General features: G+C 47.4%; 1 protein-coding gene across 1 annotated transcript in view; it reads right to left on the bottom strand.

Annotated features, from left to right (window-relative positions):
* The window catches only part of KSR2 (kinase suppressor of ras 2), a 402547-nt gene that overhangs the window by 164494 nt on the left and 211337 nt on the right, over nt 1–26716 (bottom strand). Inside the window, exon 5 of the mRNA XM_077159946.1 lies at nt 10105–10289. Coding sequence (XP_077016061.1) covers nt 10105–10289 — 185 coding nt within the window. The remainder of the gene's footprint in view (nt 1–10104; nt 10290–26716) is intronic.

The following is a 26716-nucleotide window of genomic DNA, read 5'->3' on the forward strand; positions in this document are numbered from 1 at the left end:
GACCACGGAGCTGGCGACAACAGCACTGGGAGCAGAACTCAGATCTCTCGACTCCCGGCTTGGAGATTTTGCCTATATTCTCACATCCTCTTCACATGTCAGGAACTCAATCTATACTGACTGCTCTATTCAAGTATGGTGATGGGGGATACTGTCTAGCAGAAACCAGCGAGGGTCAAAGCTGACTTATATCCAAGTACCCTATAATAATACTGAACCACAGTACTTAGGTGATGCTTGCTTCTTTTGTACTAAGATGCATGAACATTCTTTAATTTCATCCTAAGAACCATTCCAAGAAAAAGATATAGGCTGCCCATTTTAAAGATGAGGAAACTGAGGCTCAGAGATGTTAGGTAAGAAATGGCAGAGATAAGATTTGAACCAAGGCTTGCTCAACTCTAAACCCGGTGCCTTTAACAGGATGCTCTGGCTCGGCCTTGGGAGTAGGGCTGAGTCGACCTGGTACCTGGTGGCAAGGGCTAACAGTGTCTGGTGGTCAGTGTAGGCTGTGTCCTTCCAAGAGACATTGGTCAATGAGACAGACTCCCATGACAGTCAGAGGATGGGGGTAGAAAATAAAGTCCTTGCACGGATCAGTGAGAACTGTAGCCCAAAGGAAACGTTGGGAGATCTGAACGGTTTTCTGTATGATGATGAAGACGTGGCTCCAGAAATTTGGAACATGAGCTAATTTGGCCAGGGACTAGGTCTCAAAGCCTCCTGAATGAGAGATCCCACACTACTCCTCTTTACTCTAGTGAACACTGATCTGCCTCCCCAGCCTCCATTCTCCCTTCTTTGGCAGAACCCTCAGTTCCTCAGTGCAGAGGTGAAGGTCATGGGCTAAGCCAATCAGTGTGCATCCTATTTCCCTGGACCCCCTGACTGATTTAGAGGTGGAGACATGATTTAAGACTGCAAAAAAATCCCACTCTTCCATTACAGACCACACTGGGACTACTGGGGCCATCTTGCCACCACATGGAGGTTGAACGTGAAGCCGGCCTTTTACATGAAGAAGTTTGCTGACCCTGATTTAGAAGGTTAACTCAATAAGACTTAGTGATGAGAAAGGATCAAAGGGCACACTTAGATGTCAACTAACTGGAGGTGCACAATGGGGCCACCAGAAGAGGACTAGGTTTGTTGGGGAGAGGGCGTGATGGTCAGGATCTGGGGTCACCTGGGATGTCCAGTGGTCTTGTCAGGCAAGCAAGGCTATTGCATGGCTGGAAGATAAACCAGAAGGCTGGTGTATTAAATCATCAGTCAGCTGACTGCATCTGCGGCTGATTATATCTGCGCTCAACTAAGGTGTGGCTCCCAGAATGGGATCATCCAATCCGTTGAAGACCTTTTTAAGGGAGAAGAGAGACCCTTTCACTGCTTCTTCAGCGCAAACCTCTCCTGTGGAATTCGTCCAGACCCTTCATCAGAGCTGCCAGCTGCACAGCTGACCCTGTGGATTTTGGACTCTTCCATTCCCATAGTTGCACGAGACACCTTTATAAATCTCATATTTACAGATCTCTCCTGTTGGTTCTGTTTCTCTACGGAACCCCGACTAATACAGGGGCAAATGCAATTAAAATAACCCATCATACTCCCAACCAATTGTCTCAAAGGAATGAGGTCACGCCGAGATACCTGCAGAGAGTACACGCGACTTGGAGTCTGAAGTCACCTTTGTTTCTGGTCTGGGCTCTGGCCATTGATGGGCAGTGGAAACCCCCCGCCAGGGACATCCCCTCCTGGACTATCAGCTTCCTCAGCTATGAAACGGAATGTGGGGACATGGATAAGGAATGCAAATGCCTGGTGTAAACTGCCCAGTTCTAGAACAGTTCTTATAATGGTGAGATCAGTTCAAGTCTGACAATGCCTCACCTGGCGGTCACAGGGACAAAGGCCATAACGGTGCTGACTACCAGCCCTGACCACCAGGAATGGGTGGCTCGGGCCAACAGTGTGTGCCGCGGCCGAGGACCAGGACTCACTCAGTAGGTCCTAATGGCTCTCCCGCTCCCGGTTTTTTCGGCCATGCTTCCTGGTGGGAAGAACCATAATAAAACGTTGGAGTAGGACGAGCGTGCTGGGCCCAAACTGACTGTGCTAAGATGGAATTGCAAAACGCACAGGCAGACGAAAGGCAAGTTGATGATAAAAACCCAGAAGCAATCCTGCATGGAGCACATACGTCCCTCACCTTCCGTACACATAAAACACTGTCCCCCTTCCAACGAAGGCACTGTTTCCTTTCTCCAAAGCTTCACCACCTCACCAACGTGCTCTTTAAGTAGCAGCAGAGGCTGATGTTTGCAATCATCTTGATATAAGGCAAAAAGCCACCGGTGGGGTCTGAGTCCCAGATCTATAACTTTAAGCAAGTTCCTTCTACTCTCTGGCCTCAGTTTCCCCACAGCAAAATGAGGAGTGGAGGGCGGGCCGCGGTGGCTCAGCGGGCAAAGTCCTTGCCTGCTATGCCGGAGGACCTCGGTTCGATTCCCGGCCCCAGCCCATGTAACGAAAACGGAGAAACAAAATACAATAAAACAAGAAAATGTTTAAAAGATGTTTCCCTTTCTTCCTCTCTTCCTTCCTTCTATCCTTCCTTCCTTCTCTCTGTCTTTCCTTTAAAAAAAAAAAAAAAAAAAAAAAAAAAAAAAAATGAGGAGTGGACTCAGTGATTTCTAAGACTTCTTTCAGCTCTGATATTCATGATTTTAGAACACAGATTAAAAATGGCAAGCCTTGGGAACAAATACAGCCCATAAACTTGTGCAGTTCATCCAATACTGGCTTGTGCATTGTTAAAAGATTTTTAATTGGTTGCTAGTATTTTTTTTGGTGCATGGTCCAGGAATTGAACCCAGCTCTCCCACGGTTGCCAGCATTTTAAATGCGAGATTTCACATACAAGTCAGGACTTCGGACTTCTCCTAAGCCCACATCCCCACATGGTCATCCCTGCTAAAGCCGAGGGGCAGTCATCCCTTTAGATGGCTTCGGTCACTTCCCAGGTTCTGTAGCCCTCACCTCTCTATGCCCTCTCTCGAGCAGCGGCCTCGCTCATTTATGTTACTTCTCTGTCTGTTTGACATGGTATTTAAAGCGATGCTGGAACTCTGAATATGTCCTAATTTGCCATTATTTTGCCAGTTAGCCCTGGTATGGCCTTTCCTCATTCTCACCTGGAAAATGAGGAGAGGGTCATCTATATTAGGTTTCTGAGGTTGCTGTAAGAAATTGCTATGAAAAATTGGCTTAAAACAACAGAAATTTATCCTCAACAGTTCTGGAGGCCAGAAGTTCGAAATAAAGGCATCAGCTGGGTTGGTTCCTGCTGGAGTCCCTATTGGGAAATCCATTCCATGGCTCTGTCCTAGGTTGGCTGGCAGTCATCGGGGATGCTTGGCTTCTAGACATATCATGCCAGTCTCTGCTTCCGTCCTCACGCAGCCTTCCCCTCTGGGCCTCTGTGATGCAAACCTTCCTCTTCTCTTTTTTAAAGACACCAGTTTTTAGGTTCAGGGCTCATCTCAAGATACTTAATTTAATATATCTGAAAGACCCTATATCCAAATAAGGCCAGATTTACCAGGAGCAGAGGTTCCGACATGGACATATCTTTTGTGGGCTGCAAATGCAACCCACGACAAGGCCTATTTCATCTCATTAAACAGGGGCAGAAATGAACGCACAACAAAGAGATTGAAAATCCTTTGGAATCATAATGATAGACACATCTTCAACCGTGTCATGATGGTTTGACAACCGTGTGGTAAGACTGCATCAGAACTTTACTTTCTTGCATCTGGGGAGAAGCATACATCTTGAATAACTCCTCTCCCATCACAGAGAGTCAGCAGGGAAGATACAGGATGGGTACACAGCCACTTGGGGAGTCAGCAAGTCAGCAAGGCATGGACAGTCTCTAAGTCAACCAACTCCTGGAATTTTCCACAAAACATCCCAGAGATGTTGTCCCACAAAGACAAACAGACCCATGTGATTGGCTTTGGTGATGTAAAGGAAATACTTGGCACACTTGGCGGTAGAAGAGAAGTTGGAAATATTCTCTTTCCTTGGAGTAGGGAGTCAAGAGAGACTCTCAAAAATAATGAGTAGAGGGTACATGGGTGGCTTAGCGGGGGAAGTCTCAACTGCCATGGAGACTTGGGTTCAATTTCCGGCCCATGCACACCCCCAAAAAATCAATGAGCAGAGAGACAAGTCTACATAAAGTATTTAAAGGTACAAAGGTAACTAACAGAAGAATTGGAAGATAAAGATCTATTAAAAAGTGGGATAAATCAAACCCTCAATTTCATAGCAAGGTGATACAAAGTAACACCAAAAGGAGATGAACAAACAAATAATTGTATTTATTTCCCTACTATAAGGAACTAGGGCTTCTTGATGGAAATGGCTGATCCGAAACTACAGAAATGCTCAAAGGAAGGCAGGGCATGTCAAAAGGACAAAGGAACTAACTTGAAGAGGCTCCATGGGCCCAAACTAGGATATTTGGGGCACCAAAATAAATGACAGTAATGGACTGTATTCTACTGAATAAAATGGGAATGAGTTCAAACTTATGATAGTTAGATAGATAAGTAGATAGATGATAGAGGAGAAGGAAAAGTCGGTAAAAGGCAGAGTAATAAATTATAGAAGGGATGGTAGAGTTAGAAATCACCATTTCGCTGCTATCTTAATAGAATCGATTCAAACAGAGAATCATCAATGGATGTTAAATCAGGGGGTGCGTGAGTAAAGGGGTATTTACAAAAACAGTCTCAAAGGAACTCCTCCCCGAGTATTTACAGTTACCAAAAATGTAGTAATTGTAGATAGAGAAACTACCTACACCTTAAACAAGTACTCAAGATTCCTATCATTGGGAAGGTCCAAATGGCATCGGGTACCATAGCTGCAGGACACACGCCCCTTTTGTAGAACCACCCGCAACACACACATGGCACAGCCTGAGTCTAACCAAGAGGAAACAGGGAGCAACCCCCAGCTAAGGGACATTCTAGAAAGAACCGGCCTCTAAGCTTCAAAAAGGTCACTCGTAAACAATCTAGGAAGGTTGAGAAACTGTCCTAGATTGAAGGCGACTAAAGAGACAGGACAACTAAATGTAGTTTGTTCTCCTGTACCAGGAAAAGAAAATGCCACAAAGGAGGCTATTGGGACAATTACCCAAATCAGAATATGATTAGATAAAAGTATTGATTCGATGTTACATTCACTGAATTTGGTAACTACATGGTGGTTATGTAAGAGAAGATGCAACCTGGTCTCAAAGGGCTCAGAAAAATGAGGTGGGGGGGTGACAAATGTAGGCAAATGTTAAAAATTGATGAATCTGAGTAAAGAGGATATGGGAGCTCATTGTATTATTTTTGCAACTTTTCCATGGGCTTGACAATAAAATAAAAGACAAGACAAAAGTATTGTATATCCCAGTGATTCTCAAATAGTCACCCACTGATGTCCCTGGAGGGCTGCTGGAAACCCTGAAAGCTCCTGGAACAGGCGTCCTGGGAGTGGGTAATGGGGAAAGGTCCAAGACTGAACACTTCTAAGGAGCCCCCAGATGTTGTTGGTTCTGGACACACTTTGAGAACCCCTAGAATAACCTAGTTTAAATTTTGGAGGCAATCCCCAAAAGAACCAGAAACAGACAGTTACTGTAGCTGTCTCTGGGAAGTGAGGTTGGTGCAGGATGGGGCAAGGGGCAGTTTTTCTTCACAAACCTGCGTGTATTGTGGAATTTGTTCGCCACGTGTGCGCATTTTAATGTGTCCAAGAAAAGCAGGTCAGGGCCTGGCCGGCAGGTGCTGGGTCCACGTTAGGGACCTGCTGGGACCTGAATTTCTAAAATATGGCAAAGGAACCAGGCACTGTGGGTGTTCCCTGGGTGTCCTGGGGCACTGGGGGTGACCCCAGCACACACACCAGCTTTTTCTGCCTGGTTATCCTTGGGGAGAAAAGTTCCTTGGGTCACCTCAGTGGTCTGTAAGTTTCCCCCTTGGCATTTCCACCACTGGGGTGGATGAAATCCCAACTTCTGAAACTCTCAGTTCTGGGAGGAGACAGCGGTTCGGGCAGCAAACTTCTGTCGGGACACGCGCTCCTCCTCTCCCTCTCTCCGAGGGTAATGAACCTTGGCCTCAAGCCTCATTAAATCCCATTATATAATCACCCCCCCATGCTGGAGTCTCTTTATAACCCTTCCAGTAGCTGGTTTCTTACGAGTGTGCAGTTCGGCTTCATCACTCTTTATTGCTACCTGCTGCCTCCCTTCATCTATCAGCCTCCTGACTCAGCCTCCAAGCACTCGGGAGGCCAGGCCCTCCACCGAGGCTCATCCTGTCCCAACAGGAGGTGCCTGGAGAAGAGAGGAGGAGAGGCATGGTGAGAAGGAGTCTGCCATCTTTTAAGACACCTCGGGAAGGACATTTCCAAAGATGGGGGCCTTGTAGGCAGCTCCAGCTGGCACCATTAAGACCAAGGCAGGGAGGTCCCGGGGTCATGAACCGCTTGTCCCCCTTGGTGCTCGACCCCCACAGGTAGCTGAGGAAGAAACACCCAGGGAAATCCCGGTGGCACAAGTGCCCTGTCATCGTTCAAGCTCTACCAAAGGCGTCCAGTCAAGCGACAACGCGGGAACTCTCCGCAGCCCCTCCTATCTGTGGCTCTCTGTAGCTGTTTGCCGCCTACTCTGAGGAACTGCCGCCACGTGCGAGAATGAACAGCTCCAACGGTCACGGCAGGATAACCATCAGTTGCAGGTGTGAGTGCAGTTCACTCGGTGAGGATGGGAGGCATCCTCAGGACAGCCCTGCAACCCAAATGCCAGTCCCCAGCTAGGCATGGGCACCCGAGAAGCAACTTGGCCCAGTAAAGTTCCCTCCGTTTCTGCAAAGGCGGTGCGGCAACTTGCTACCCAAGCATTGGAGAATGGTGGACTCCGAGTGCATGTGAAACATGCTGACCTTGCGAGCTTGGGCCAGTCACTTCCACTCTCTAAGGCTCAGTTTCCTCATCTGTAGTATGGAGATAATAACAGACTGACTCTACAGTCCCGTGGGCTTCAATGAAATATAAAAGTAAATTACCTTGTAAGACGTCTGGAACACTGTCAAGCTACAATGGCTATTATTATCATCATTTCCACCATTCTTACAAGTAAGCCCATCACGTGACATGTGACAGCTGCTCTCCAGAGTTACCGCTTAAGGGGAGTTAGTGCTCTAAGCACCAGCCCCTGAGTGAGGAAATTTACACACATCCCTCCTCCAAGCCTCACTACGCCCCGCTGGGTAGAAAACAGCCTCAGGAGGTTAAGTGATTTGCCCAATGACAAAGTGGCTGCCATTTAGTTGCTATAAACCCAAAATCACTTCCACCAGCCAGTAATGAAAGATGATGAACAATTACTCCTTCCATCTAGGCAGGTATTTTTCCATTCTGAAGAAGACTGCCTGGGGGGACGCGCAAGGGCAGCCTGACCTAGGTGAGCTGGGACTGGAGACACCCAACGCAGAGCTGCAGATTCACAACTTGTCAGATCTAGAAAAGCCCATGGTAGAGGGCACTGAATGTGGCACCACCAGAGCAACGTGCCCTGCCCAAATGCAACTGGGAATAAATGCAGCCAGGATGGAGAAAGGAGCCCACGGCTCTCTATTTCTCTGGGAAGCAGGTTCATTTCCGAGTCAGTATCTTCCGCACTGAAGAAGTCCGATGTCTTGTTTTCTGTCCATAGCCCAGTGGGTCTGATAAGCCTGAGGGACAGGGCCCTCTGCAAGCCAGGGCCCCTGGCCTCCCCTCTCTGCTTTCTTCCTTGTCCCCACACCAGCAAGCAGGGCAAGCCCCCAGGAGATAAAGTTCTTCTTGCAGTCTACTCAAGGTGGCCAGGCGCTCAAAGATTCTGAGGCTTGGCCATGCTACAGTACGGTCTGCCTGATACCACCTCCAGGTATCACCACCAGAGGCAAAAAAAATGTGTGTCCGCGCCCTTTCCAGGGCAGACCAGCATCAGAGCTGGCCTGGCACGGAGGCCACCAAGAGGCTCCCAGGGCTGGGTCAGGAGTGAGTCCTCTTTGGAGATTCAGAGTCAGGGTGGTGGGGGGGAGGGGAGAGAAGGGCAGCCTGGCAAGCCGAGAGGAGCCAGCTCCTGTCACCTGTCTTCCCCCAACATCCCCACTACCCAGGGTGTCCAAAACCAGCATCCTAAATGAGTCAAAGCCAAACATGGAGCCAGAAGAGGTAAATGTTGCTTGGAGAAAGGACCTAACACATCCCAACAGCGGCCACCCCTTATTAAGCATGTACTGTGTGCCAGGCCCCGTGTGAAGCAGCCAACAATCAGGAGCTTATCTGACCCTCCCAACCATTCTATGAAGTGGATCCATTTAGCAGATAAGAAAACTGAGGCTGAGAAGCTCTTAACCTGCTCGAGGTCAGGCACGCTGCTCGGAAGTAGCAGAGCAGGGATTCGGACCCAGGCATCTGCCTCCAGGGCCCGTGTTCCTACACGCCATCCCGCCTCATCCTGCTTGCCATGAGAGGGACGATATGTCATGTCCTCTGTTCTGTCCCAGGCTCACTAAACCACCCACTCACCACGCAGGCTGCCCACATGGACCGTTCCTGTACCTCTGACAGTGATTTCACTTGACAGATGAATAAATCAGCCTTCTGAGGTCGCTGCGCCTGTCCCGGGTGCTATTTTACTGAGTTTGATTTAAGATCTGCACATCCTGGTCCTCCTCCTGACCAATGGCCACAGGGGCCTCTCCCGGTTCCAGGCCCTCGGCCGAGTCCCTCAGTGGATGCACAAGACAAACTTGGACTTGGATCCGAGTTCAGTGTCCTACCCAGCCTCCCCATCGCTGGGCCAAGCTTCCACACCCAGCAGCCTAGATGACAGACGTACGTATTGGATGTTACATGTGCATTTTTCCACGAGAAGGAGTTAATCGATTTCATCAAACTTTCAAAGGATCTGTGACTCCTTAAAAATAAAGCTAAAAGCCCTATGTAAAGATAAAGAATAGCACCCCACCTTTGGAGAAAAGCTCCGTGCTGGATTGTGAGGGAGCATGTTTATCAGCATGGGTTATGGTGAAGCTTGTATACTCTGGAGTTGGAAAGGACAAGATTCAAATCCAAGCACAGATACTCAATAGCTGTGTGACCTTGGGCCCATTGCTTGAAGTCTCTGAGCCCCACTTTCCCCATGTGTACAACGGGAATAACTGGTATCTACCAGGGATGGTTATAAGAACTAAATGAGATCATGAACACGGGGTGATTAGTATATACTTGTGCTCAGTCAACACCTATCAAAGCAGCAACAAAATAAGGATGGTGGGCCAGTGCATTTAGGGTAGGGGGTTATTTCCTTCAACACTCCAGGACCCCCTCCTCTTCATGAGCTCTCATTCAATAAAAGCTGTCTTGGCGGGTGGATCGGGCAGGTTTATTTCAGGGGGCTCCCCTCTGACCCCATTTGTGTCTGTTTAGTGAAACAGGCCCCAAGGCAGAGAAGATTAAACGCCTTCTGAGACCTCACCCTTCCATCACCGGAAAGTCCCATTTCCACTCCGAGTAATAACCACTATGTCTCTAACAGAAATTCATCAGAGCAGAAGGTAAACCACCCCAGGCCAGGCTCAGCCCAGTCTGGAACCAAATGCAACTTTGAGATGCAAAGGTCATACGTGCTGATCTGAGTGGGGGGATTAAGTCAAAACTTAATCATAGATTAAACTGACCAGCACACCGTGGCCAAGGGTGAGCCAGTGGCTGAGACGCTCTGGAGAGGAGAGAGAGGAAAGGCTTAAGACCACTCCCATGCCCTCCAGGGTCGCTGCCCTCTGCAGTCCCTCCGCAGCTGCAAGCAGAAGCACCGGGAACAAAGGACGCGCGACCAGCCAGCCTCCCGAGGCCAGCTACAACTGCGCCCTCTCCAAAACCATTCAAAGGCGCAGGTGGGCTAGGGGCTGGCGGGCGGGTGACAGAGGGGTGGTGCTCCACGAGAGAGGCAAAGGGGGCTGGCGGCGGCCGGCCTGGGGGACTCACTTGCGGAGAAGCTGGCGTCGACGTGCACGGGCGGGGTGGAGGGCAGGAAAGCCGGGTGGCCCACAAAGAAGGAGCGCAGGGAGCGCTCGCACAGCAGGGGCGAGCGCTGCTGGGACGGGATGTTCTCGCAGCTGCCCACGCTGCTGTGGATCTTCAGATTCAAGGGTTTGCTCTTCTTCTTGGCTCTGAAAGGGAGAGAGAAAGAGGAGAGGGAGGTATAGCCTGAGGCCCGCAGAGCTACAACCGGGAGACCCGGCCCCACGAGGGGGCCGTGACTCCCGTGGAGAAACCATGACAGCCTCGCTGCGTCTCGGCACAGCCATGCCTGTGGACAGACAGAAAGGGGCTGGGCAAAGTGGGGGTTCACCCTCAGCCCCCCCACCCCATCCCACGAAAGTCCATTCCCTCCACAGAGCACGAGCAAATAGATGAGTGGGTCTTTTTTGCCCAAGTTCCTGGAGAAGCTCTAGAAAGCCAGGGTCAAGTTCAGGTCCCAGCTGCAACCCCCTGCTTCTCCCTCCACCTCCTGAACACCTGGGGCCTCAAGCCCACAACCCATGGCCAGGAAGCCTTCCCTAATACTGCTTCCTCCCTCCCAGCCTGAGTTGGGTATTTCTCCTCCAGGAAGATTTCCCTGATATGCCTTTCTCCCTCCCAGCCTGGGTTGGATATTCCTCCTCCAGGAAGCCCTCCCTGATACTCCTCCAGCCCTCCCAGCCTGGATTGGGTATTCCTCCTCCAGGAAGCCCTCCCTGATACTCCTACCTTCCGCCTACCCCTGGGTTAGGTATTCCTCCTCAGTGGTCTTAAAATATACTGTGCATACTTTTATGACTGCACAATTCCCATTTTCCCAAATTGTTCTCTTAGGATTTGTCTCCCAGATGGACTGTGAGCTCTTTAAGAGCAACAACTCTGTATTTTTCATTCGTTGCCCCCTGGCGACCAGCACAGAGCCTGGCACATTGTAGGTGCTTATCGTAGGTCTGCATGAAGGCTCTGGCACTTAGCACGCTGCATTCTAATTCTGTCTTCCACACTCTACTGCGAGCTCCTTGGGGGAAGCAACAGTATGGTTTTCTCAACCCTAGCTTGGCACTGGCTGAATGGAATAGGCCTCCTGAGCTGGTTTTGAAGCATTTCTCCCCTTCCCAGGCAGCTTTAGTGATCAATCAGAGAGAGCCTGGCTTAAAACCACATCCCAAACTAATGTCATGTCCTCCACCTACCTGCACCCCCACCCCCCACCCCATTCAGGTCTGACCAGGATTTGGACGCTCTCTCCTGATCAACGTGAAGTCTCTTAGAAATTTGCACAGTTCTAGAAGAATAGTCCAGGAAGGTGTGTTTATTTCTGAACAAGGATCCCACCTAAGCAGACTAAAAGTCACCCTTGCCAGGAGATCTGCTGATCAGCCGCTTTAAAGGAAGTCAAGCATGCCTGCAGAGTCCCCTCTTGACGGTACCTGGGCTGGAAGTCCTTCTTACTATCTCCCCAGGACCCCCAACTGGGACCAGGAAAGCGCTTCTTGTCACAGCAGCACACGCTGGCCACCTTGCACAGCATGTGGTTAGAGAAGAGAGGGAAGCAAGAAGGGGAGTTGCATTTCCACACAAGTATCCCAAGATGGAGAGTCAAAGAAGTTTCTACACTGAGCCAAGGTAATTGAGTGGTTAAACTCAAAGGCTTGGAAATAAGGGAAACCAAGGCTCCAGTCCTGATTGCGACCTTGGGAAAGTGCTCTCACCTCTTTGCTTCCCAGTTCCCTCACCTGGAAAATAAGAACAAACAGCAGCACCTGACTCAGAAGGTGACAGTGGAAATTCTGGGATGACATGCTTAGCCCAGAGTGAGGTTGCTGCAATGTGGCCCGTTATTAACACTGCCGTGGCCAGGTTAATTCAGATGTCTGTACAAGCTACTGAAATAACCTGGAAGAAGCCAAAAATGGAAGCTGGACAGTGTTTTCCACCTGAAACATCCAGCCACTCTCTCAACCCAGCACCGGGCTTGGCTAGTGACGAGGACAGGGCCAGCCCTGCTGGGACGGACATCGACACCATCGAAAGCACGGACGGGAAGCCTGGAGGAAGTGCGTTGCCAAGAGATGAGGCCAGATCCCTAAACTAGAAGAACCAAGTCCAACCCAACACAAGATGAGCAGTAACGCAACGACTAAAGACAATCAATCACCTTCACCAACTTATGCACAGACAGGGACTAGAGACAGGGTATATGCAAAATAAACATTAGACAGATGGGCAGAGACATGGACAGAGGGAGGGCGAGAGGAAGGAAGGAAGAAAAAGTTAAAAGCTGGCTGGCTGCATGGGTGGATGGATGGAATAAAGGAAGAGAGAATGGTAGGTTGGATGGAAAGAGGAAAGAGGGGTAGAATGGAAGGATGAATGATTATTGGATCAAAGCAGGGCTGGGACGAAATCTGACATCACTTCCTCCCCCCACCAAGAAAGCCTCCATGGAGAGGATGTGACATTATTCAGGCAAGCTGAGAGGAGAAGAAACATGCAAAAATGACCATGTACAAAGACTTACTGGATATTTTGCAGTGCATGCTGCAGATAAAGTATATAATTAAAAGAACATCCTCTCCCATGATCTTCATCAAATACTAGATATCTATTACATAAATATCTCATCTGGAAATGGGTCCAGGTCCAGGAAAGCAGCAAAATGAGGTGGCAAAAAAACATGAGAAAGGGCCCCTCCGTCCTTCCAGGCTGCAATGGCCCTGGATCACTGTGCTGCCTTCGGGACGGACCTGCTCCCGGTCACAGCTGGGCACGGCGGACTTGTGCCCGTAGCAGCGGCAGAGTTGGGCTGAGCTGAGGTTGCACAGCTATGTTGGGAAAAGACACCCAAATGTCCCAGTTCTGGGGTCCTAATCTATGCTTAGGAAAGTGTGTCTGTTTCATCAGGTAGACCCAAAGACTAGGGACAGCTCAGCAGCTGTCTGCTATGCAATGCCAGGAAAGTTCTCCCCACCTCCTGGATTTCTAATCCACCTCGACTATCCAGGCTAAGGGAATCCCGAGAACTCTTACATCTTCTTCGAATCAGCTCACTGTTTCCATCTCTAGCTCGTCGTCCCTCCTGGGTGTCTGTCTCTGCCTCCTCCTCGGACTCATGATCCCACCTCTGATGGCTCATGATGTGTCCTCCACCCGCAGTCAAAGCCAAGTTTTAAGAAAAGCACCCTGTGTCACATCACTCCCTAAGGTAAAATCTTCCAAAGGTGTTCCATTCTTCTCCCTTCCTGGGACCTACGAAAGCTTCACAGGACCCTTCATGCCACCCGCCAGCCAACGTCTTCTCACACAAGCCCCTTGTCACTCTCTGACACCACTGGCCGTCTTTCCAGTCCTTGACCACACCATGCACTCATCTAACTCAGAGCCTTTGCATATGCTGTTTCCTCTGCCTGGAGTGGAGACCTACTTGCCACTTCCATGGCTCCCAGAATTAGTCAGATCTCCTTGGTACAGCCACTCCCTGTGCCATCTGCTTTGCTTCATGAAATGCGCCCCAGCTGGAATGCTCCATGTTGCCACGTGGTTCCTGAAGGAACGTCTAGCTTCCCCTCGGCCTGCGCCAGCCACAAGGGAAGGAAGCGCCTGCATGCTGAGCACCTAACGATGCCTGGAACACAGCAGGTCCCCATGTGCCGGCCCCAAGACTAGAAGCAGGTCCACAGACTCCCCCCTCCCACCCATGTACCCCACCTCAAGCAGCAGCAGCTTCACACCCTCTACCACGGAGGGATTCTGAAGGAAGGCCAGCCCATTTCCATCTGCAAGTTGGAGAGCTGTGGGGTCCCAATTAGTTCTCAAGTGTGGCCTCCCTGAGGGCAGACTTACTCCTTCTTTCTTCAGCCTAGCCCTAGATCAGACAGGCAGTCAGCTCTGCATTCAAAAGGGGTCCTGGTTAATGCCCACTTCCAACGCCAGCCTACCCCTCACACCCTTCAACACGAACAACTCCAAGGGAGGTCCCAAAGCATGTTTGCTTTGCACCATTTCCTCTTGCAAAAGTTTGCTGGGCTCCGAGTTGAAGGGAACTGTCGGTGCAAGTGGCCAGAGGAGGGGTGCTATGGAAAGCCCTCACAAATTCCTCAGCCTCTCACTGATGGGCTCAGGAGCATCTGGCCCAGCCAACTGGGTAGAAATGACAGGGGTGGGAACAGACAAGCTCCTCTCCAGGAGGTCTGAGGACAGGCCCGAGCACACATTCTTACACGCCTGTGCAACAAATACTCATCCCGTAGCCTCTCCCCCAATGGGGAACAAATGCCCACTGGCCTTGCACATGGCTGCATGAACTGTCCCTCTCAAAGGGGGTCATTTAAATCCTTTGCACTTGACCTGACTACCTGAGAGGAGGCCGAAGGCAAGACCCTTTTTAAAATCAAAGAAGAGCACAAGTTCTTGTGGGGGCACTTAGGGACCCTCAGCTCAGCTGCTCAGAGCCCAGGGGGAGAGGGCAGTCTGGAAAAGGGAAGGTCTCTGAGTTCTAACCCCGAGAGAACGTGGCTGAGTCTCTGTTCCGCAGCCACAGGCTATACCCGTCTTGGGGCTGGAGCACTCCTGGAGTGTGACATTCATCAGCCAGGGTCCTGGCAAAAAAAAGGAGCAAGGAAGAGTCAATAAAACAGGGTGTTCTAGTTTGCTGACTGCCGGAATGCAACACACCAAAGACAGATCTTCTCCTAATAAAAGGGGATTTACCTCCTTAGTTCCTCAGAGGAAAGGCAGCCAACTTTCAACTGAGGTTCCCTCCCACTTGGGAAGGCACAGGATGATCTCTGCTGGCCCTCTCTCCAGGCCTCTGGGTTCCAACAACTCTCCCCTGGGGTGACTTCTTTCTGCATCTCCAAAGGCCTGGGTTGAGCTGCGAGTGCTGAGATGAGGAATGCTGAGCTGCTTGGGCTGTGCTACATTGCGCTCTCTCATTTAAGCACCAGCCAATTAAGTCAAACATCATTCATTACAGCAGGCACGCCTCTTAGCTGACTGCGGATGTAAATCAACAACAGATGAGGGTCACATGCCATTGTCCACAGCATGTTCTATTGCTCATGTCCACAGCAATAGAACAAAGCATCCTCACCTGGGCAAGGTGACATCTGAATCTAACTACCACACAGGGCAAGCTGCATTTCCCAAGTGTGGAGGGATGTGCGGTGCTTTTTAAATGAGACCTGAGAGCCCTTTTTCTTTTCTCATTTCAACAGTTAAAATTTGACAAACAAACTTTGCATGTCAAATGCATAATTTCAGAGCAATTATTTCCTGGTACACAGCTTTATGTAAAATATACTCAGAAGATGAGGAGGAGGAAGAGAAGTAAGGGGAAAAGAAGAAGAAGGAAGAGGAGGCAGAAGGAGGAAGAACAGAAAGGAGGTGGAGGAGATGACAAAGAAAGTAAACTAAGAAAGAGGAAAAGAGGATGAGAGAAGAAAAGTTCGTTGAAAATATGTTAAGTAATATCAAAGAGACCACACCAAATGTTGGCAAGGGTTGACGGCAAATGGCACTCTCATAAAATGCTCATGAGATGGTAAACCAATACAACTGATTTGACAGCTACTTGGCAGTCCCTACTAAAACTGAACATAGCCTCTGACCCAACCCTTCTACCCTGGCTAGGTCCCCAACAAAAACAAGTGCTCATATCTGCAAACAGACCTGTATAAGGACGCTCGTGGCAATGTTTGTCATATGGCCAAACTCGGGGAACAATCCCAATGCCCATCAACAACAGAATGGAGAAATAAATCATTGTGCCCTCATATGATTACTTCATTGCTATGGGAAAGACCAAACTACCGATAAATCAACAGCATGGACAAATCTTAAAGGCATCCATATCCTATGATTCTATTATGAGTTCACTTAGGTGAAGACAGACAATAGGGGAAATTAGTCTCTGGTGAGAGAGGCCAGAAGAGTGATCTTCTTTGGGGCAGTTACTGACTAGAAGGGGAAGTTATTGACTATTCTTTTGGGGGGCTGGAGATGTCCTCAGATTGATCTGGGTGCTGGATACATGGGTAAATGGATATGCAAACATGCATCAAGCTGTAGACAGAATCGTGCACTGTATTTCTGAATGGAAGCTATGCCTTATAAAAAGTGTTTTAAAACAACAGTAAAAAAAAAAAAAAGGCAATTAATAGGTGACCAGGGGCCTAGGTGAGAGCAGGGAATAGGGAGTCAGGGTTTAAAAGGTACACAATTTATATCTGGGATGATGGAAAAAGTTTATTAATAGATGGTGTGAATATAATCAACACCACTTAATTCTAGGTTTGACTGTGATTAAAAGGAGACATTTTAGTTTGTATGTATGTTATTAGAATAAAATTTTTTAAAAGCTCTATGGAACGGCACAACACAAACAGCAACCCCTAATTTAAACCATGGGCTATAGTTAGTAGTACAATTGTAAAAACGTGCTTTCATCAATTGTAACAAATGTTCCACACCAATGTAAGGTGTCAGTAATAGAGTGGTATAGGGGAATCCTGTATTTTGTGCATGTTTGCATAAATTCTTTAATAAAAAATAAATTAGAAAAAGCAAATAATCCAATTTAATTGAGCAGCTTGGGCACAGGATTCAGACAGACATTTCTCCAAAGAAGATGTACAAATGGCCAACAGGTACAAGAAGATGCCCAAGCACAGTAGGGAAATGCAAATCAAAACCACAGTGAGATATCACTGCACACACTAGTGCAGACATTTAAAAAAATGGAAAATAAGTATTGGAAAAGGTGTGGAGAAAATGGAACACTTATACATTGCTAGTGGGGGTGTTACATGGAACATTCACTTCGGAAAACAGTTTGGTAGTTCCTCAATAGATTAAACACAGAATTACCCTATGACTCAGCAGTTCCATGCCTAAGTTATATATATATCCCAAACAAGTAAAAACAGGTGTTCAAACAAAAACTTGTATATAGATGTTCATAGCAGCACTATACATAACAGCCAAAGGGTAGAAACAACCCAAATTGCCATTAATGAATAAACAGGTTGAACAAAATGTGGTATTGCCTTGTATGGAATATTATTCAGCCCTAAAAAGGAATGAAATTCTAATACATGCTACAACATGGAAAACCTTGAGGACATGCTTAGCAAAAGAAGGCAGAAATAAAAGGCCACATGTTGCATGACTCCATTTACGTGAAATGTCCAGATTAGGCAAATCAAGGAAATAGATTAGTAGTTGCTGGGGTGGGGGAGGGGTGAGTTGGAGAAGGAAGATGAGGAGTGACTGCCTCAAGGGTGCAGCGTTTCCATTTAGGGGAATAAAGAAGTTCTAGAACTATAGTTATGTTGGTCGCACAACACTGGAAGTGTACTTGGTACCACTGAAGTGTTCTCTTTAAAATGGTTAAGATGGTAAATTTTACGTTATGGGTATCTTAGCACAATTTTAAAAGCCACCATAGTAACACGGGTTCTATATCTCACCCCTTTACTTGCTGTGTGACCTTCATCAAATCACTTAACCTCTCTGAGCCTCAGTGTCCTCCTTGAGGACAAATGAATAACACCTTCTAAGGGTTCAATGAGATACAGTGCTCAAGTGACTAACAGAGTGCCTGGCACCTGATGGTTGCCTGGCAAATGGTCTTCTTACATTTTTCCTTACCAAGAAATATCTTTTCCTCAAGACACAGACTGAGGCTCATTATAGGCACAGTCCTTCCCATGTGGAAGTAGGTCAGGACTGAACACAGAGTTGGGCACACATCCACGAAGAAGACCAAAGAAGTCCTCTTCGCCCTGGATCGCTTGACTCAGGAGGAACACAAGAAGGCCTGAGAACCCCCTCAACGGGGATGAGGCTTGCTGAAATGGGGTGGCCGATTGAGGCTGGGGCTGGGGGTGGGTGGGAGGCTTTTCTGGAAGAAGGGAAGTTAAAACAGGACTTGAAAATGCACACACAGAAAAGGCTCGGCAAGGAGTGCTTCACAAGGAATGGTCAAACTGCCACTCCTCCCTCCTCTTTCTTCCTGGACACTCTCTAGGTTTCCACTCTATGTCTTTATCCCACGGGGTTCATCAGTACCATTCAGAATCACCTCGATGACTAAATCAAGAAAGAGCCCTGCTGCCTTTCTGGGGGTGGCCACTAGGAGTGAAGCACTCGCTGAAAACCCAAGACAAGATCATTATCTGGGGCAGCTCCAGCTCACAGATGGAGAAACTGGGTCCAGAAACACTGGGATTCAAACCCGACCTGTCTGATTCCCGAGCTCATGCCCTTAGAAGTCAAAAGGCATCATCCCCTGGCACCAGGGAGGGCATTCATACCAAAGCTCTGGGTCCCAGACCAGACATCTACGTGTACTAAGGACACAGGATTCCAGGGAATCCAAGGAAGCAGGATTCTCTGCTTCCTTTCTCAACAGGGCTCCAGCTTCTTTTCTCAGCGTGACCCAACCCCATGACCACACAGAGATGTGGGTGCTCTTCCTAGCAAGAACCAAGGCAGAGTCTCCTCCAGAGTATAAACATAACTGCTGAGATACCAAAGGAGCAACCTTCTACCTGCCCCTTCTGGCCAGCTTCCAGGACCCAGGATCTGGCTCGGGAGAATTTTGGTTCCCAGGCCATAGGATCCACTTTGGGAGGACCATAGCTCTCAGAGGGTGAACCAACTAACCCCCAAAGGACCCAGGTAATATGAAGACTGGTCTCCTGGACAGTGGACAACGAGATGTGTTCCTCAAGATTAAGGTCCACTTGCCCACGTATGTACCAGCTGGGGGGGTCTGTGGGGTCTTTGGCAAATTGTTTCCCCTTCTGAGACTGTCTCCTCATTTTCCAAGAGGAATGTCACCTTGTAGTGACAATCAAATGAGAGAAGGTCTGCAGCATGATCTGCAAAGGATGGGATAGACACGGCAGCGGTGGGTGGGTCAGGAACCACCCTCTTGTATGAATCAGTTTCCAGGGAATCTCCTACTCTGGGGGGCACACGTGTTCAGTTCTGTCTTCCCGATCTCCTCTCATCTCGACCCTGCTCTACCTCAGCTCCTCCATGCCTTCACTCGTCTGGAATTCCATCCCATCTTCTCTCTGCAATCTTCTCTCTGCACATCCTTAAAGGCTCAGCTCAAGTTTGAAACCTTCCATAATCTTCCATCTAGGACACCATCCACAGCTTCATGTGTGCATTGACACAGGGCACTGAGCATTCACCCATCCAGGCATCTTGGCAAGCCCTGCACATGTGCCAAGTCATGGCATCCTCACAACAGTCCTATAGGGAAGGCTCTATTGCTATACCGATTTTATAGATGAGGAAACCAAAGCTCAGAAAAGGGACGTGGCACTTGGTTGCAAATTCAGCACACACCAAACAAGCACACCCTAGTGTAACACACCGTGGGAAATAAAAGGGAAACACCAGACATGGTCTCTCTTGTCAGACCTCCCCCTTCTGTACCACCTTAGCATAGTCGAGTCTGCCAACACCTGCTTTAAGGCTGGTGGGTATCTCACCAAGGCACAGAAGGGAATCTCTGAAATTCATGTGTGACATGCCGGAAACTGTCATCCACTGGAATCAGGTCATCCACGTCATCGCTCAGCCCAGCTGGGTGTGCAAAATGCTCTAGAAGCCCAGTGTTGCGGCTGGGGTTTGATTTTTCCCTTCATTCTCCAGGAGGTTGCCCGCTGGTTTGAACTGGGCAGCTCCAACCAGAGTCTTTCTGGTCACTATGGCCAGTGGGACCAATCCAGACCGCTACCTGTTTTTATAAAGTTTTATTGGCACATAGCCACGCCCACTCATTTACATATCGTCTAAGGCTGCGCTTAGAAATAGCAGCATAAATGACAACAGAGACTGTGTGAAGGAAAACACACGCTCCCTTGGCTTGTCAGGAGGAGTCTCCTGGTGCCTGTTCTAGACTCCCTGTCCACAGAGAGGAGTCAAGGAAAGCTCTTAAGAGTCTGCTTGGGATTTATTTTCCCTCGAGTTACAGCTTCTCTCCTCATCTTTTGTGTCTAAATAATAGATGCTAACACTTCCTGTCCCCTTCCTTCCCCACACTGGCAACGTCCTAGAATATAAGGTCCTTTGTTTAAATCTACAATATAGTACCCACAGACACATGTAGCTATTTAAACATAAACTGATTTAAGTCAGATGAAATTTACAATTCTGCTCATCAGCTGCACTAGCCGTCTTTTAAATGCTGAGAAGTCACACGTGGCTAGTGGCTACTGTGTTGGACAGAACAGATACAAAACATTTCCATCATCACTAAATGCCCTTTTGGGCAATGTTGGTCTGAATAGTCTAGGCTCTTAGCCCTGACGGGTTAAATAATGCACTGTTCTCTCATTAGATCCTCTGTTTCAGCTCATCCTTTTACCTGTTCTCCCCTTCCCTCCTTTCCATCCCCTCTCCTTTCCTCTCTACATTTGACTTTTCCCCTTTCCCAACAGTAAAATTAACCTTGCCTAGCCGAAGACTAGAAACACCCAAAATATGCATTACAGGGGGTTGGTCAATTAAATTACGGTAATTTCATTCAGTGGGAAACCATGTCAAGTGTTAAAAAAAGAATCAGGGGTGATGCAATGGTGGCTCACTAGCACAATTCTTACCTGCCATGCCAGAGACCTGGGTTCAATTCCCAGAGCCTGCCCACGCAAATAAAAAGAACATAGGGAATGCTACTTATCATGTCCACTTTAGGGAGGTGCAATGGTGACTCAGTAGCAGAATTGTCGCCTGCCATGCCGGAGAACCGCATTCGATTACCGGTGTCCCGCGCAAAGAAAAAGAATCAGGATGGGACAATCCCAATATTTATTATTAAGCACAGGAGGCAAAAAGACAAAGGATGACAGCATCTTCATCTTTAAAAGACTATACATTAAAAAAAAAAAAAAGACTATACATTAATCAAAAAAGTAATCCAACAAATATTACTGGGATAATAAACTTCTCAGACTTTCGTAAGGAAAGAGACAGACAACAGTTCAGATAAACAGATAAAACAAGAAGGTAATATTGGTTAAAATAAAGCTACATGGACAATTAAAAATAGGGTGGTGTCCTCAATGGGGAAAAATTGAAAACTTTCCCCCTAAGATCAGGAACAAGACAAGGATGTCCACTATCACCACTGTTATTCAACATCGTGTTGGAGGTTCTAGCCAGAGCAATTAGACAAGAAAAAGAAATACAAGGCATCAAAATTGGAAAGGAAGAAGTAAAACTATCACTTTTTGCAGATGATATGATACTATACGTCGAAAACCCAGAAAAATTCACAACAAAACTACTAGAGCTAATAAATGAGTACAGCAAAGTAGCAGGTTACAAGATCAACATTCAAAAATCTGTAGTGTTTCTATACACTAGCAATGAACAAGCTGAGGGGGAAATCAAGAAACGAATTCCATTTACAATTGCAACTAAAAGAATAAAATACTTAGGAATAAATTTAACTACAGATACAAAAGACCTGTACAAAGAAAACTACAAAAAACTGTTAAAAGAAATCACAGAAGACCTAAATAGATGGAAGGGCATACCGTGTTCATGGATTGGAAGACTAAATATAGTTAAGATGTCAATTCTACCTAAATTGATTTACAGATTCAACGCAATACCAATCAAAATCCCAACAACTTATTTTTCAGAAATAGAAAAACCAATAAGCAAATTTATCTGGAAGGGCAGGGTGCCCCGAATTGCTAAAAGTATCTTGAGGAAAAAAACCAAAGCTGGAGGTCTCACGCTGCCTGACTTTAAGGCATATTATGAAGCCACAGTGGTCAAAACAGCATGGTACTGGCATAAAGATAGATATATCGACCAATGGAATCAAATAGAGTGCTCAGATATAGACCTTCTCATCTATGGACATTTGATCTTTGATAAGGCAGTCAAGCCAACTCACCTGGGACAGAACAGTCTCTTCAATAAATGGTGCCTAGAGAACTGGCTATCCATATGTAAAAGAATGAAAGAGGACCCGTATCTCACACCCTATACAAAAGTTAACTCAAAATGGATCAAAGATCTAAACATTAGGTCTAAGACCATAAAACAGGGGAAAATGTAGGGAGATATCTGAGGAATCTTACAATTGGAGGCGGTTTTATGGACCTTAAACCTAAAGCAAGAGCACTGAAGAAAGAAAGAAATAAATGGGAGCTCCTCAAAATTAAACACATTTGTGCATCAAAGAACTTCATCAAGAAAGTAGAAAGACAGCCTACACAATGGGAGACAATATTTGGAAATGACATATCAGATAAAGGTCTAGTATCCAGAATTTATAAAGAGATTGTTCAACTCAACAACAAAAAGACAGCCAACCCAATTACAAAATGGGAAAAAGACTTGAACAGACACTTCTCAGAAGAGGAAATACAAATGGCCAAAAGGCACATGAAGAGATGCTCAATGTCCCTGGCCATTAGAGAAATGCAAATCAAAACCACAATGAGATATCATCTCACACCCACCAGAATGGCCATTATCAACAAAACAGAAAATGACAAGTGCTGGAGAGGATGTGGAGAAAGAGGCACACTTATCCCGTTGGTGGGAATGTCAAATGGTGCAACCACTGTGGAAGGCAGTTTGGCGGTTCCTCAAAAAGCTGAATATAGAATTGCCATACGACCCAGCAATACCATTGCTAGGTATCTACTCAGAGGACTTAAGGGCAAAGACACACACGGACATTTGCACACCAACGTTTTTAGCAGCATTATTTACAATTGCAAAGAGATGGAAACAGCCAAAATGTCCATCAACAGATGAGTGGCTAAACAAACTGTGGTATATACATACGATGGAATATTATGCAGCTTTGAGACAGAATAAACTTATGAAGCATGTAATAACATGGATGGACCTAGAGAACATTATGCTGAGTGAGACTAGCCAAAAACTAAAGGACAAATACTGTATGGTCCCACTGATGTGAACCAACATTAGAGAATAAACTTGGAATATGTCATTGGTAACAGATATCAGGAGATAGAAATAGGGTGAGATAATGGGTAATTGGAGCTGAAGGGATACAGACTGTGCAACAAGACTGGATACAAAAACTCAGAAATGGACAGCACAATACTACCTAATTGCAATGTAATTATGTTAAAATACTGAATGAAGCTGCATCTGAGGTATAGTTTTTTATTTTTTTTATTTATTTTTATTTTTTCCTCTCTATTATCATTTTCTTTTTCTGTTGTCTTTCTATTTCTTTTGCTAAATCGATGCAAATGTACTAAGAAATGATGGATATGCACCTATGTGATGATATTAAGAATTACTGATTATATATGTAGAATGGAATGATTTCTAAATGTTGTGTTAGTTAATTTTTTTAATTAATAATAAAAAAAAAAAATAGGGTGGTGTGATGGTGACTGGGTGGTAAGGTCTCCCTGAGGACAAAGCATTTAACCAGAGACCTGAACATCAAGAAGAAACCATCCCTGCCATGATCTGGTGGGACAGAGGCCCGGGCAGTTAGCACGGCTGATGCAAAGGCACTGAGGCAGGGACAATGCTGGGGAGTCCACAGAAGCAAAGCAGGGCCAGGGCAACTAAATTACTAGCGTGCAAAGAGGAGGGTGGCAGGACATGCGGTCAAGAGGTCAGCATGGCCAGATCCCAGGCAATTCTTGTTTGCCACTCTACCTGGGGTTTCAGAGATGGCTGGAGGGTTTGAAGAAGACAGATGGCAAAGACTTACTCTGTTTTTATAAGATGACTCCGCCTGACATGTGGACAGCTGACTGTGGTGGGGGGTGAGGGCGGAATTAGGGGATGGAGAGAAGAGGCTGTTTTGGTCACCCAGGCATGATTTGAGGGTGCCTTGGATCCTGTTGGGGACAACAGAATGGAGGGGAGAGAGGCCTTTGGGACACGGCTCTCCCAGAACCTGCTGTGTGCTGGTGCCGAGGGCCAGAGAAACATCAGAATAACTCCTCAATTCCTGTGTCACACAGACACACTTGCATGTGTATCAATATTTTCTGGGATGATACACCGGACCAGGTACTTCGTTTCCTTTAGACTCGTCTCTATCATTTGAACTTGGTAAAAGGAGTTTTTCTTCGATAGTAAAACACAATGGAAAAATGATAAATTTTTTTTACAAAAAAAAGGTTCCACTTTGTTCAACAACAGATGTGCTCTCAGCATGTAACAGATCTGCTATATCAGGGCTTGTTTGGGGGCAAAGAACAAGTGGTTCCTTACACGCACATCCCCTTCTGGCCCTCCGAGACACTACTTCAGATCTAGGGCAAACAGAAGAGAGGAAGAAGCAAAGGCAGAGGAAATAAAATATGTTCTAGCCCCAGGGGTCGGCAAACTTTTTCAGCAAAGAAGCAGACAGTAAATAACTCTAGCTTGGCGAGCCAGACCGTCTCTGCTGCAACGGCTCAGCTCTGTAGCCGGAAAGCTACTGTGGACAGTAATTGAACAGGCTGACATGGCAGCCTGCCAGCAAAAATATCTACAAAAGTGGGCAGTGGGCTGAATTTGACCCTTGGGCTGTCGTTTGCCGACCCTTATTCTGGTAGGGTCAAAGACTTACTTCCAAGGAGGAAAATTTGAAGAAAGAAAGAAAAAAACTTTGAAAATAGCCCCCAAATCCCACTTCCCATCATCTGGCCGACCCCAAGAGCTGCCACTTCTGCCACCTGCTATTTATCTTTCCTTTCCTTGCCCTGACCCCATCCCTCCCAGAACAGGTCAGCGCTTCCCTCTATGTGCATGCTTCACCATTCCAACGGTGATTTTGAAGTACACATCGATTTTTCTTATTATTCGATGGACATGGGGCTCTCCCACCGACCTGTAAAAGCCAGGAGGACAGAGGTCATGTCGGACTTGTCCTTTCAAGTGCAGGTGTGACTAAATGCAGCATGAAGAGCTCCTACTGGACCAAGACACAGCTCATGTCCCACAATGGGAGTGAGTCAAGGGAGGGGGGCGCCATCCACGGGGTCCACATGGCCTGGTGCCCTGCAGAGGGGACAAGACTGACACCCCCCCCACACACACACACACATATTTATTTCTAATAGGGGGCTTTTGCTGCATTGGCTACTTACCCACCTGAACTAGCCTACCTGGGGAGTGTATTCCAATACTCTCACAGCAGCTGTGCTCGGCACAGGGCTGGATCTGGCTAAGCTGCCCCGGGCTAAGCATTATGCTCAGCAAACATCTCATCTACAGCAGGAACCGATTACGACTTCCATTTTGCAATGAAACTAACAGGAATCTCAACAGTTAACATGCCTAGGTTGCAGATTCACGAAGGCCAGAGTTTAATCACAGCTGACTTCAAAGCCAAGTTCCAATCACCCCATTAACTGCACCCTATGAGGAATTCAAATGCATTCCCATTTCACAGAGGGGTAGGTTGTCTCCAGCTCATTGACTTCAGGTTAACCGGGGAGAACCCATACCAGATTCCCAACCTTGCCATCATGCCAGAATTTTGCTCCCAGCTGGCACTTTCACTGGATATGGCCGACACTGCCTCGGCCCCAGGGGACAATCCAGGAAAAGCCCCACTGCCCAGCCTGTCCCCTGCTTCCCCCACCACCATCTGAGCTCCATCCAGATAGCGGCCGTGGGCTGTCTTCCCGGCGTGGTCTGTGCAAGCATCCGGGCCCGCTCACTTTCCTGCATCCCTCTGATTAGTGACTAATCTTATTTTTTTGTTCCCCAACCCATAAATCAGTTACAGAGCAAATATTTACCCAAGCCATCACTTCCGACTGAACCAGGGTTCATGACAGCCCTCATTATTAAAAAGGATGACTGATTTTGGCCAGAGATTTCATGGGCATGTGGCTGGATGTTCTCTTTTAGGTTCCTTCTCCCTCCTCTTGCCCGAAGAAAAGACAATTTCCATGGCAAACTGGCACAGAGGTCTGCTCCCGCTGTCACCCCAGGGCTGATGAGACATGGGAAGACTTCTGTCAACCCCATAAGGGACAGTCCCTCAGAGAAACGGACAGTGCGCCATTTCTCTTGGCCTTCACCCTGGGGCCAAAGAGTAAGAGTCGGGTGGGAAGTCATTGGACTCACAGACAGATTCTGAATGCAGGAACCCCAAAGAAGACTTAAGCGGGAAGAACGAGGAAGGGGGAACTCGGCAGTGTAGCTACCCAAGCCATGGCACAGGAGGTGGTTTGGCCCATCCAGGCTGGATCCCTTGGAAAGCCAAGCGTTGGGTGGGTAAGATCAGCTGGTGGAGAAGCAGGGGCTGAGCTCCTGACCTGGCTCTTAGTAAGTCACTTGGACGTTGACACTAGTTTCCTCTCCTGTAAAAAAGTGGGGATTTGCTAAGTGATCTCTGACCATTCTGCTCCATATACCTTAGTTTTAATTGTGACCGCTGTCATTCATGGAGCCCTTACTATGTGCCTGGACTTGTGCTAAGTATAGTATAGGAACTTGCTCATTTTATTCATTAAGATGGAGATCATCCTCTCCAGATGAAGAAACAAAGGGTCAGAGTGGCAAATCGACTTATCCTAAGTCACACAGCCTGTAAGCGATAGCA

Source organism: Tamandua tetradactyla, chromosome 5, assembly GCF_023851605.1.
Source record: "Tamandua tetradactyla isolate mTamTet1 chromosome 5, mTamTet1.pri, whole genome shotgun sequence".
Taxonomy (NCBI): Eukaryota; Metazoa; Chordata; class Mammalia; order Pilosa; family Myrmecophagidae; genus Tamandua; species Tamandua tetradactyla.